At 32.8% G+C, this 13,797-nt stretch overlaps 1 protein-coding gene across 1 annotated transcript; it reads right to left on the reverse strand.

The window, feature by feature from the left end:
• Window positions 1-766: 766 nt before the first annotated feature.
• LOC139494407 (uncharacterized) lies at window positions 767-10,743 on the reverse strand. Its single transcript, XM_071282571.1, has 6 exons — window positions 10,305-10,743; window positions 7,657-7,787; window positions 5,674-5,940; window positions 4,531-4,638; window positions 2,783-2,851; window positions 767-853 (listed from the first exon to the last, which is right to left on the reverse strand). Exons 1-6 carry the CDS (start codon window positions 10,741-10,743, stop codon window positions 767-769), a joined length of 1,101 nt encoding a protein of 366 aa, XP_071138672.1.
• Between the last annotated feature and the right edge of the window lie 3,054 nt (window positions 10,744-13,797).

Here is a 13,797-nt window from a genome sequence, read left to right on the forward strand (position 1 = left end):
CTACCTTATATATGATATGTATAAAAATAAAAGAGGATGTGTACTAGTATGATTGATAATGAGACATCGCTTCAAAAGAGACTAAATGACACAAACATTAACAAATGTAGGTCACAGTACATCATTCAACAAAGACCAAACTCATACCGAAAATCAGCTATAAAAGGCCACGAAATGACGAACGGTTGAATTAACGTACACAAAAATAAAATGAACGAGAAACAAATGTATTACACAGCAACAAACAAAAACCATTTAATGACAGGCTCCTCAATTGGGACGGGTACTTATATACAGAAAGTGGCAGGGTTAACCATGTTAACCAGCGGGATCCCAACCCCATTAACTAATGACATTGGTGTAACTATACATTGAACGATATATATAATTCAATTGAAAAAGGCTTTATTAATTTACGTTTTTTGATTGAGTTAAGCCTGTCAATTGATATTTTATCGTGTGTTTTTCTATGTTGGGATGTTATGCTATTGTTTCAGAAAAAGGGAGAAGGTTTGGTACCATTAAAACGTTTAATTCCGCTGCAAACGTTTGCACCTGTCCTAAGGCAGGAATCTGATGTACAGTAGTTGTCGTTTGTTTATGTAATTTGTACGTGTTTCTCGTTTCTCGTTTTTTTTATATAGATTAGACCGTTGGTTTTCCCGTTTGCATGGTTTTACACTAGTAGTTTTGGGGCTCTTTATAGCATGTTGTTCTCTGTGAGCCAAAGCTCCGTGTTGAAGGCCGTACATTGACCTATAATGGTTTACTTTTTTAAATTGTTATTTGGATGGAGAGTTGTCTCATTGGCACTCACACCACATCTTCCTATATCTATTGACTCATCAGATGGCTACAAATAGAAATACATCTAACATAACTCACAGTGGACAGGGTTTTGGTTAAGCTAAAACGTTGAATTTATTTCAGTAGCAGATTGAAAAGCATCAGTTGAAAAACCACAAAGGTTAGTGAAAAGGTGACTTGAAAGCATTTAGTTAAATATACGGGTACAATAGAATTCCGTTTAAACCATTCTTTCCTTGACTTCTTTCTATTAACCAAATGAAAGTCTAATAGTATTAATGAATCCTCTTGAAAATGTCATATGTTTACTCAAAATAACGGGCAACCATTGATAGAGAAATCAAATCATATAAGATATATCTTAATGCATTCACATGTCTTTGTCTATGTCTCTATCTTTTTACACTATTATGGTCCTCCAATACGTGATGGTGCCTCCTGAATAGTTTTTGGTTTCACGCTTGGCAAAATTGTCATACCATATATACTGCCGTGGCTGGAGTTCGCTTAGATATTGTTCAACTAGCTGACATATGCATTCTTTTCGTCTCCACATTCCGTGTCGGTTAGAGGCAGAATTTGGCAGATCTTTCCAGTGAATTATATCATGGGAATAGTATGCAATAGTAGCCAAGATAAGGTTATCTGCCCGGGCCTATACAAAAAGAAGTATAATCACACAAATACCGAACTCCGAGGAAATTTAAAAACGGAAAGTCTCAAAGATCAAATTGCAAAAGCTCAAACACATCAAACGAATTGATATCAACTGTCATATTTCTGAATTAGAACAGGCAATTCATATGTAATAAATGGTCGATTAAACCTAGTTTTAATACTAGCTCCACATCTCACTTGTATGACAGTCCAATCAAATTCCAATACTAAATGATTATAACTTTCCGTTTTCAATTTTCCTTGGAGTTTGGAATTTTTTTACTAGAATTTACTTTTAAAAACGAAAAACATATTTACTTTTATTTGTTACGATATACACTTTTGACTTGATTTATGATCACAAATGAATTCATCAATAATAATTTGATGTTTGAAAAGAATGCATATGATCACATTTTAGTAAATAATGTCGAGAACTTGCACGCATCCAGTCACAAATAACTTATATATTTATGTGGTCAGATCATTCCATATAAGTGAGAGTGAGGTTGAATATTTGTCTATATAGAGATAAATGCCATCAATTACAACTTGCTAGGTTTCGATATGTTTTTGTATCTATTTCAATCGTCCGTCATCAATTTCGTCGTCTGTAGTCCGGCAAAACATTTAATGTTTTTCCTCAACGTCGTATTGTCTTTATAGGAGAACACAATACCCACTACGTACAGATTACTAAACTAAAGAAAGCGCACAAATTCCATTGTACACGGTCTACACGCTGTCGCTTTAAACACATAATATTCATATACATGTATAGGATGCAAGATAAAACGATATACGCCCATGTTTTTTTTTTATAATTTGCTAGCTTTCCGTTAGTAACACTTTATTATGTTCGAGTCCTTATTATGAATTTAGTATATGCCGCTATATCATAAAAAGTAAAATCACAAAAATACTGAACTTAGAGGAAGATCAATTTGGAAAGTCCATAATCACATGGCAAAATCAAATAACAAAACGCATCAAAAACGATTGGACAAAAACTGTCATATTCCTGACTTGGTACAGGTATTTTCAAATGTAGAAAATGGTGGATTAAACCTGGTTCTATAGCGCTAACCCTCTCACTTTAATGACAGTCTCATCAATTTCCGATATTTTTACATTGATGCGTTAAATAAACAGACACAATAAATATAATAGTCAAAATATGGGTACATCAGTCATCATCGTTTAACAATTTTAAAAGGAACAATTTAACAGAACACATAGTACTGTGTCATTTTATAGTCCTTTAATATTGCTTTTTTAACATGTTTGATTCTATACAATTCTAATGTATAACTTTTACCTGATACACCTCTATAGTGATGTCTGGGATATTTTTATACTTAGTCTGTAGATACAGCCAAACAAATTCCTAAAATTGTATTACAGTATACATAAGTTACAGAAACTTACGTTTTTAAGTATATATGCTATAAATTTCATATGAATATACAAGAGTTAATGTATATTTAATATGTTTATACAATTGAATCAATGTTATACAATTATTATTATTATAATTATACATGAATTTATACTCAGAAAAACTGTGTCTTTTGCTTTCCATTATAATTCTTAAATTAACTCAGTGTCAGCAACACGTAATGTTTTATGTATTACTGTTATTGCTGTATTCGTTTCTCCCGCTTAGATTATGTTAAATTTGAGTTTATAGTCATTTGTAAGATAGTGAAATACAGTTTATTTACACTTTTCATGTTCTTTATTTCAATTTTATGTTAATGTCATTGGTCCTAATATTTCTTCGACGTTAAAACATGGACATATGTTATATAGCTTTTCGTAGTTCTATATCGATGTATAATTAAAAGTCTTTGCACACGTTCCAAACACAAACCCATGATAAAATCAGACCGTAGGGTACACCGAAAGGGTAAGCAGATCCTGATCCACATGTGGCACCCGTCGTGCTGCTCATGTTATTACAAACCCGGTAAATAGTCCAATAGAACTGGTCTAAAACCACAAAACGAAGGAAATCTAAACACTTATAGTATTTTAAGTACAAGACGTGCGAAACTAATCATGGGTTGTGACACAGAAGTAGATATACGTCTTACGCTTATAAATGACATAAATATACTTGACAAAACGGGGAAGATGTGATAAAAATCATTAGAGATTGACAATAAGGAATTCATATATTCACTTACCTTGCAAGGGTTTGTATCATAACGAATAACCACAATTTGTGGTACTGTTCTTTGTGTCCAATACTGATTTTTTGTTAAATCAAATAAGCATGTAAACAATGATACAAAATAATCAACTTAGAATTCTTAGAAATGCCCGCCATTAAATCAATATCTTGAATCAGAGATGTTAAAACAATTAAAATGCTGAAATACATGAATTTAATGTAATTGCAATAAACGAGCAAATATATAACAGAGTGGTTACTTTTCAGACTCTGTTGTGCTGTAGATTGTTGTCTAAAAACTTTATTTCAAAGTCTAAATTTTCGATTGTGGTATAAATATGATAACCACTGCTGACGAAGGATCTATCATATTAACTATTGATCAACATAATTAAATATATAAATCTGGGTATGAAATTATATCCTAATATTTACGATGAAGTTATCTTTATGTTTAAGGTCACAACAAATGCATTTGACAAGTCATGTATGCTTTGATTCATGTTTGCAGTACCAGGTGTATTTGATCAAACTAAAGCATGGTACTTATTTATATGTGCAGATAAACCGAAATCTGATGCGTCAACAATTCATAGAGCTCACGGTAATGTTTTGACATAAGACGATATACAGATATAGGAGATGTGGTTTGAGTGCCAATCAGCCAACTCTCCATCCTAGTAATAATTTATGAACGTAAACCATTAAAAGTCAAGATACGGCTTTCAACACAGAGACTAGGGCCACACAGATATGTATGGTACATGTAAGTATCATTATGAATGATACAAAGTCATGCTTGGTATAGCATCTAGCCCCGACCGTACAAAGCATAAGCTTATACACATTCGACACGAACACAAGTAAGCCGGCGATTAAAAAAAGGATACTTGAAATATTCCAAGTGGTAAATTGTCATAGAATATCAAACATTTCGATTTCTTGTAATGGGTCATAAGTATATTCCACAATGTCGTTTCAATATACTTTCTTGCGAGCTGAAAAACAAAAATAATATTAATACAATACTAAAAATATATTTCAAATTGAAAAGACAAATGCGTAACTACTTATTCAATTATTAGAAACACAATCGCGGTAACAGATACCGATGCAACTTTATGATTTGAAAATAAGTTTCAATACATTAAATAATGATTTCAAAATCTCTAAAAAAATATAAAAATCAATGGGCAAGTAAACATTCCTTCAAATAATGAAAACAAATTCATTTTACATTTACAGTTCGGACCAGTAGTACGTCTTTTCTAAACTGGCAGAACAGGAGTATCACTACTCATTTAATACCCCACTGCTTTCTATTTTAAAGACTCCTATTCTTAAAAAGTATCATACATGCATTTAAATATAAGAGTGAACATTTACCTTGAACCTCGGAAGTACCAAAAACAGTAAATATAATAGAGAAACAGGAAAAATGAAACTTTTTTTAATTCAAATTATAAGAAAAAAGTGTTCTACAATAACCACCAGACATTCAGCTTTTATGTAATGATAAATTAACCAACAAATATTCTACATATTTGATAGTAGGAACTATTTCGTTTTAGATATACAGTTACGTCATTATTACAATAATTTTTTAATTTTTGTTTTATCTCAAAATATTTAAGATAAACGAAAAGACTGTGAACATTTAACATTGAATTTGTTTCATGTGCTCTACTTCTATATTTCCGTCACATTTAACATGATCTTCATAATTCTACCTACAAAATATGGTGCTAAATAAGACTCCAAATAACGTTAACTACGCATGAAGGGTTGCAAAACAAAATAATAATACAAAAATGATTGTACCAGAGGAGCTGCTGGCAACCTCTTGTTATCTGTTCCCAACTTTGATTCTGCTTTCTTCCAATCATGTTGATTATGTATACTGAGGGAGGTGTATAAAACACAATTGAATTGTTTCTGAAAACGTACTCTCAAAACACTACGTTTTAGCCCTTTCTCTGAGGTTGTGTATACCCTTGATAAAAATCTGATAATACAGTTAAATATTGTCTTACCTTTTTCCCAACTGCTCCAACAAACACGAGGTAAAAAAATGGAACTACAAGCATTCCGACCATGATTGGAATCCATATAATCATTCCATTAAACACTTCCCTTTTTGCTACAACATATATTCCATATATACCCACAACCAGAACACCAAACACCACAGAAGCAATTAGCATTCCTATACACATTCGGCGCATTGTAAATAAACCATAACATTTCATACCGGAATATGAATTTAGAGCTTCTGTTGTATCGGAACACATTTCTTCAATCTGAAATAGAATACATTTTTCTTCAGATTGATACTTACAGGGCGATTATATCTCGAATAAAGGAGTAGGTTCAGTAAGACCCCTTTTTGGCCCCAAAATATAGCAGCTTTAGAAAATTGTGAAAATGTTATCTTTAAGGATGTATTCTTCTGACGTTTCAGTCTCGTTCAGTCTCGTTGAAATCTCGTTCTTGAATTATTTCCAAAACATGTCATACAAGTGGAAAATATCAATGAATTTTAAAAATATTATAATCAATTATAACTCTGTGAAAAAATTGTGTATTTACAATGAACGGTTTTTGAGTTTTCAAATTTTACGATCAATCAAGTCATTATTTTTAGCAAAAATTTTCAGAAAATGGGTGAGGGATACAAAAAATGATTTTACGAAAATCATGTACATCCCATGTCATTATGGTCTTTTCCAATTTCTTAGATATGTATTTTTCAATCATTTATAACAAAAAAAGTTGAAATAACTTGCATTTTTTTCTTAAAACTGAGAAAAATCACAAAAATAGACAATTGGCACCATGGTAAATTTTACACAAAAAAGCGTCAAAATATGATAAAACTTTCTTATATTAACACCTACCTATTGCTTTTCTAAGTAAAATTTATTCAGATTGGCCCACTTTATCCTTATAGAAAGTATGAAAAAAAGTTTAATTGTGGAACTGTGATTTTTTTCACGATAATAGCCCAAAAATAGGTAAAAATCTATGAAAAATGGGAAAATCATCAAAATTGGGCATTTTCAAAGGGCCGTAGCAAAAAAAGAAGTGCACCACCATATTATTTTTTCTTCACCAATTATTTTGTTACAGTCTTATACACCCAAAAAACAGGTTAAGAAAAAAAGTTTAATTCTAGAAATTTTTGGCTCCTATATTTTGGAAAGTAAAATGCTTCTGCTACATAGATATGAGCTGTTTTTGAAACTACAATGCACACATATCGCGTTCTAGCATCATTAAGTCATGCTAAATTACTGAAATCTTCAAAATTTTAGCATTTTGGTTAATTTTTAGACGGTTTCCGTCTAAAATGAAAGTGGCCGCATTCGTGTTCATTCATAATATTGAAATGTAAGTTGTATTTGATGATATTACAAAACATACATAAAGGTTGAGGATGAACACGGATGCGGCATTTTTAATGACTAGATCAGTTCAAATCTTTCACACAAACTAATCAAATCAATTGAAATAGACACTCAAGTGTTTAAAAAGTGTCCAAAACTTGCGTTAGATGAACCTGAAATTTGAGGCCAAAATCGGCCCTTACCGGACCTACTTCTTTCTTTCATGCATAGTAAATCTAAATCGAGGATTTAAAGGATAATGAATTAAATTTACATCAATGAATTAAGGACACTCAAGTTCGAAGTATTTGCTTCAGAACCTTTTCATAGACTATTGAAATAAGAAAAATGTATCTTGCTTCTCTTCTGTTGTTTTTTTAATAACTACTACGTAGTAATGTACGTGACGTCATATATAAGTACTTTTAATTTGAGAATTTAACAGCCAATGACAGTAAGGATTGTCTATTTCCCATACTTTCACCTCGGGATAACAAACTGCTCTATATAAAACCCTCTTATCTATGTGTTATTCATATAATACCACATTTTGACAAAGTAACACACTATTCATTAACTATTTGTATATCTCCAATACTATTTAAATAAAATTATAAAAATAAGACTTGCATGTCCTTTGGTTTCTTGATCGATATCCTCAAAGTTAAGGTTGCTGTTTTCAAATTTCAGCCGGCAACCACAACAATTAGGTGAATCGTGATAACCCTTTATATAACCAATAGGCTTTCCGTTGTCATCACCTTAAATGAGTGTATTTAAAACAAGTGCTGCAGATGCATAAAAATATATGTATTTATCATACTAACTTTAAAAATTACATTTATGCCTTATATTACACGTTAACTAGAAGATTCTAAACCTATATAATTAAGCGTAAAAACGCGTTGCATCTGTTATTGTATTCATAATTGAGTGGCAGTTCTTGATCATCCATTATTTAAGTGAGGGTTGCTGCTCACAAGGAAGCTATTAAACTAAGAGTTCCAAATGGTGAAGTTGAAATCACCGCATTGTAAATCACGAGTTGGTTGACCGTTATTGGATATCCGATTTAAGGAAGATATCGGATATGTTCCTCATGTCGTTACTACAATCCCGATCCATGTTCGCGAATGTGACCTACCAAATTACATTATTTACGGAGTATATATATGTTATAACATGAGTAACACGGCGGGTACGACATTTGGAGCAGGATTCGCTTACCACTCCGGAGTACCTGACATTGACACTAAATTAAATGAGGTTCGTGTTGCTAAGTCTTTAGCTTTTTTGTTTGGTGTGTTTTATTACATGTATTATTTGCCTGTTTGTCTTTTTCTTTTATAGCCATGTCGTTCCCAGTTTATTTTCGATCGATGAACTTGAATTACCCCCTGGTATCTTTCTTCCCTCTTTTATTTAAGTATTCTAGACATTTGTCGTAAACAAATTACATACTTGATTAAGACTTAGATGTGTCACTCAGCCACAAACAATCAATATTCCCAATTTAAAAAAATCTATTAAAAGTCGGATGTTTTTTTAATCTGAAAACTTTCAAATAACATGTAACTTGCTGTCATATATCAAAAAAATAACCTGGTATGATTCTTAATTAGCAACCTCTCGACCAGAGACAAATTACATAGAAAACAATATAAGTCATCTCTGAATTACACATTTTAGATCTGTTCATGTCTTTTCAGAGTTACACTAATTTGGTTTGATAAGTCAAAACGCATAAACGAAAATATAAAACGCATAACATATCAAAACAAGGATCGTGTACATTTCATCGACAATTTATTCAGCTTCTAACATGTCTAAAGTGTGCAAATAAACGATTGCTACGTGAAATTTTACTTTCAATCTTAATATATGAATTTGTTACACTTTCTGTACAAGGTATATAGATCCCATAAACATGATAAAGTGACCATGTTGTGTTCTTTGCATTTATCAATTATATGCACAATTTGTTTGATAGATCTTAATGATACACCTTTAATTTGACGAATTGACCTATTAAACGAATAAAAATACAAAAACTATTATAAGTATATGCTTACCTATAAATTGATTTAAATTTGATGGCAGTCCAATCCGATAAGCTGAAAACAACCATTTGTAATAATTTTAAGTAGGTATACATTTTATTTAAATATAAGATATTTTATAATCTAATAGATATGAAATAAACTTGAAACATAAGTTAGGACCACCTGCTCAAAAGATCGGTAAATAGCCCAAATTAAAAACTATATATGGAGAATTATAATAGTTCAATAACACTCTTTTTTTTTTTTTTTACAAAAATACAGAATTCCGATGGGAGCAGATAACAATGTAACTTCATAAGGGAGGTCTTTTAAATTAACATTGAGGTTCATCCGTCATAGTTCTTTTAACAAATGGAAAATAAGACCTCGACCTGACTATGTAGGCTACCGTTAACAAATTGTAACCTTTACACATGGTGAAGTTTGACAGTATTCTAATACTAGTTTGCGACTATGCCAATTATGAGTAAAATATTATAGGGAAAAAGGTAAGAATTAAAAATCTGGATATCATATATATCATAAATAATATATTTTGTCATGGTTAGTCTTTTGGGACTTATTATGATCTCTATTATATATAACTGTTAGTAGATTTAAAAAAATGATTTTGAACATTATTTTTCATCTTTAGTTGTGCAGTAAGAGATGTAAATAGGTCGAGTTCGGACCAACCACTATTAAATAGTTACTGTATTATATGTGAAAAAATATTCGAAGCACTGAACGCTTTTTAAACCAAACAAATAAAATCAATAACAGTATCATGCACTGTGGTCGAAAAAGATTGTTTTTACGTTTTCTACCTTATTTACGTGGTCTCGTTACTACTGTGGATTCATTTATTTTCGTTGGTACCAATGTTCGTGAATCAAGGAAAACTTACATGTTCGTGAGTATTTAGTTTCGCAGTTCAATGTTTTCATTGAAGCCTATAGAAAATTTGTCATTCCTTGAACATTTAATTACGAGGTTCGCTTTTGGCCACAAATCCACGAAAATGTGTATCCTATAAATATTAATGAATCCACCTTTTTTTACCTGCTTTTTGGTGGGATTTGTGTTGCTTATTCTTTAGTTTTCTATGTTGTGTAATGTGTATTATTGTTTGTCTGTTTGTCTTTTTTCATTTTTAGCCATGGTGTTGTCAGTTTATTTTCGATCTATGAATTTGATTGTCCCTTTGGTATCTTTTGTCCCTCTTTCGTAAATTACCTGAATGACAATACGCTTCACGAATTCTGGCCACAACATCCCCCTGAATATGTGGTCTCCAATCGATGTATGTCATGTGACGTAATACAGGAGGAAGAGGTACGTCCTCTAAAAGAATCGGGATAATAATATTTCGTCCTGTCTCATTCGATATTGATATGGCAAATGTTCGTTCTAGTGTAAAATGGAACCTGTCTAAAGATTTTTGACTAATTAACAGCAAGCATTTGACACTTTTGTCCATGAACTCCCTTATGTTATCGACAATCATTGCACCGGCCAGAAAATCTCGTTCATGATAGACACAGCGAAAGGGATACCTGCTTTCAAGTTGTTCCATAAGCCATCGTCCCTTTTCACTGTCTTCTCCACTGCATGCAATAAATATATGGTACTCTTTACCAGCTGGTAGGTCATATGGATGAGTTCCCGTTGCCATACTTCTATTTCCTCACTGCTCTCACCATGTATGAGATTATTAATCTTAAATCAGACAAAACAGCCTTTGCAATAAATGTTTGTACATACTTTTTTTGTTTTGTTGGTATGAGACTTCTATGAAGAAAAAATGCATTGCAATAAATAAAATAAAATGTATTTGTTTTTCGATCATTTTTTTACATAAATAAGGTCGTTAGTTTTCTCGTTTGAATTGTTTTACATTGTCTTATCGGGGCCTATTATAGCTGACTATGCGGTATTGGCTTTGCTCATTGTTGAAGGCTGTACGGTGACCTATAGTTGTTAATGTCTGTGTCATTTTGGTCTTTTGTGGATAGTTGTCTCATTGGCAATCATACCACATCTTTTTTTTTATATTCACCATTACTAATTACATTTCTAGCCATTAAAAAGAAATAGGCGAACAAATATTAGTCCATATTTGCAGTTTACATTTAAGCAAACTAGAGTATTACGGTGAAAAAATGTGAAAGATACCAAAGGAACATCCCACTCATCGAAATTAAAATGACAAGGCAAATAAAAACAAGATGACCAAAACAAACACAACAGTACACAAACATGACAATAACATCTGCAACTATCTAAATGTTTGTCCTTTAAGCTAGGTTCACACTGCCGATCAGATCAACTCGATCAAGCCCGATGAAGCAAAATTACGTGATCGAAAGACTGGTCTGACTCAATCGACAAGAATGTTCGGGATAGTCTACCTTGCTCGTCATCGATCTGACTTTCTTTGATAATGCTCCAGCTAGCATATATAACATTATAAAGGGTCATGTTGGAACGTACGTGTGTACAGACGGTCAAGGGTAACACTTAATGCCCACTCCGAAGCGGTGGGAATAAAAAAAAATGGACGTTTTTATACTAAAAATGTGCATACCCGACCAATCCCCGATTATCCCTACGAACCATATACGAACAGGCCGATCTGGTCTGGACGAGATCAGGCTGAGATCGTGAATAGTTGATTTTGTCTAGCTAGTCGAGTAAAGATCGTGAAAAGATCGTGAATTGATCGGAATTATCGAATAAGTAATCATTTTGTTGTCGGGATGGAGTCGTGATGGCGTCATTAAGGAGTCGTGAATGGTCGAGTTAAGGTCGTGTACAGTCGGATGGTGGTCGGGTAGAAGTCGTAAACAGGTCCGATCAAGAATTTGGTTGAGCTTGATCGTGGAAATTTGGACAATCGGGATAATCGAGTTTAGCTTTATGTGATAGTAAGCCTATACCCGATCGCACTAGGCCACGATCGTACTACGATCTCTGAAACAAAAAAAAGGTTGTGTTAGGTCGTGGTGAGGTCTTCGTGATCGTGTTGAGCGTTGCCAACTTTTAACATGTTCAAAACACTCGTGGTGCGTTCATATGATTTGCACCACGTGACTTTGGACCTTTTGGTTAAATAACTTCACTTAGTTTAAAATTTAAAATATGAATTATATCAAATTTGCGGATAATCCAGTCCTTTTCCGTCATGGATCTACAATGTGTATTTGAAAACCTCCTTTTGCGGATATTTACAAAAATGTTGTGTAATTCTAAGGGAAAATTCTAAAATTTTGACTTTAAACGAAATGGGCAGGTTGAAACCATCATGTTTTTAAAAGAATTTGACCGAAAACTTAAAAAAAGCAGGTAACTTATAAGTTATGTAACTTTAAAACTCAATATACAAGGTGCTTCCCTATATGCGGACAAATCATGAAGAAAAACTTCTTGTGTCATGATTTCTGTTTTGAACCCTGTTTTTTGACGTTTTTTTGCTATTTTATATAGCAATTATGCTACAATTATTTTCAAACTAAAAGGGCCGAAAGTTTTTAAAGTAGACAATGTTCATTTATACACGAACAGAACCCTAAAAACATGTACAATGAACATATATGCGGACAAATTTTTGATACAGCATATGAATTGGTATAATGACATTTTTATTTAAAGGGCATATATAATACTATGTAATGGCTGCCGTCATGATAAGGCAAAATGATCGCTATGCGAATTAAGGACCCCAAATTTGGCCACATGGCGAGAGCGCAGTTGGGTCGGGGTTTGATCGCCAAGGTCAAGTGAATAGAAAACGTGATAATAGTCGAAGAGAATGCGATACGATCTTACAGCGACGATACTGCGACCTTACTACGACAATCACGCTCTCCCCGCGACCCAAAAATGAAACTGCTACTACCATTATACGTGTATACTACGCTATGCGAGTCCATATTACGATTCTATCACGCTTGTGCCGTCTTCATCAAATTCGACTTACGACCTCACCACGTTCATACTACAACCATTTCGAGTTCTTGCAATGCTCATTGTCATTGTCACATAAATATTTTACCTTAAGAAATAAATTGCAAACATTCAATGCAAGCATGAACTAAGTTAATGTTAGTTACCTTCGTCAATGCATGGACTAAGTTTGTTGTGTTAATCCATGCAAGCATGGACTACGTTGACGTTAGTTGCCTTTGTTCATGCATGCATGGACTAAGTATTTTGTGTTTGTCCATGCAATCATGGACTAATTTAACGTTAGTTGCCTTTGTCCATGCATGCATGGAATAAGCTTAGGTCCGATTTCAGGAAACATAAAAAGATTTAGTCATACTATCAAGAGTGTGCAATTTATTTGTTTAATCATAATTAATCGGTTGAAAATGAAAAAAAATGATAGTTACATCAAATTAAAAAAATAGTCTTGCTAACATCATTAAATTGAGCGATAAGAATAAATGGAGGTTTCTAAACTTGATATTGATTTCCAGTTTTATTTAATACCTTGTTTGGATCAAATTCGTATCAGAGGCCCCTGTGATTCCCTTTGTATCCCTACCGTAGATAACCTGCGCATTCTGGTAGATTTTGGTGGCATGCCTGTATTGTTTTCCAGAACTCTACTTATTAATTACAATCAAAAGGAATGGAACAGTATGTATATGGTAGATGATGTTGACGTTATTGCTGAAAGTGTAGATTGATTGTGATATGAACGTGGTAAGATTGTAGAATGATC

The sequence above is a fragment of the Mytilus edulis genome, chromosome 11, assembly GCF_963676685.1.
Source record: "Mytilus edulis chromosome 11, xbMytEdul2.2, whole genome shotgun sequence".
In the NCBI taxonomy this organism is placed as follows: Eukaryota; Metazoa; Mollusca; class Bivalvia; order Mytilida; family Mytilidae; genus Mytilus; species Mytilus edulis.

Bases quoted from the DNA above. Each gene is read 5' to 3' on its own strand.
- LOC139494407 (XM_071282571.1), bottom strand. From the start codon at position 10,743: ATGGCAACGGGAACTCATCCATATGACCTACCAGCTGGTAAAGAGTAC. The intron at 5,941-7,656 runs GCAAGTCTTATT...ATTCTATTTCAG, and splicing joins ATCAAGAAACCAAAGGACAT to ATTGAAGAAATGTGTTCCGA. The intron at 4,639-5,673 runs GTAAGACAATAT...TTTGTTTTTCAG, and splicing joins TTGGAGCAGTTGGGAAAAAG to CTCGCAAGAAAGTATATTGA.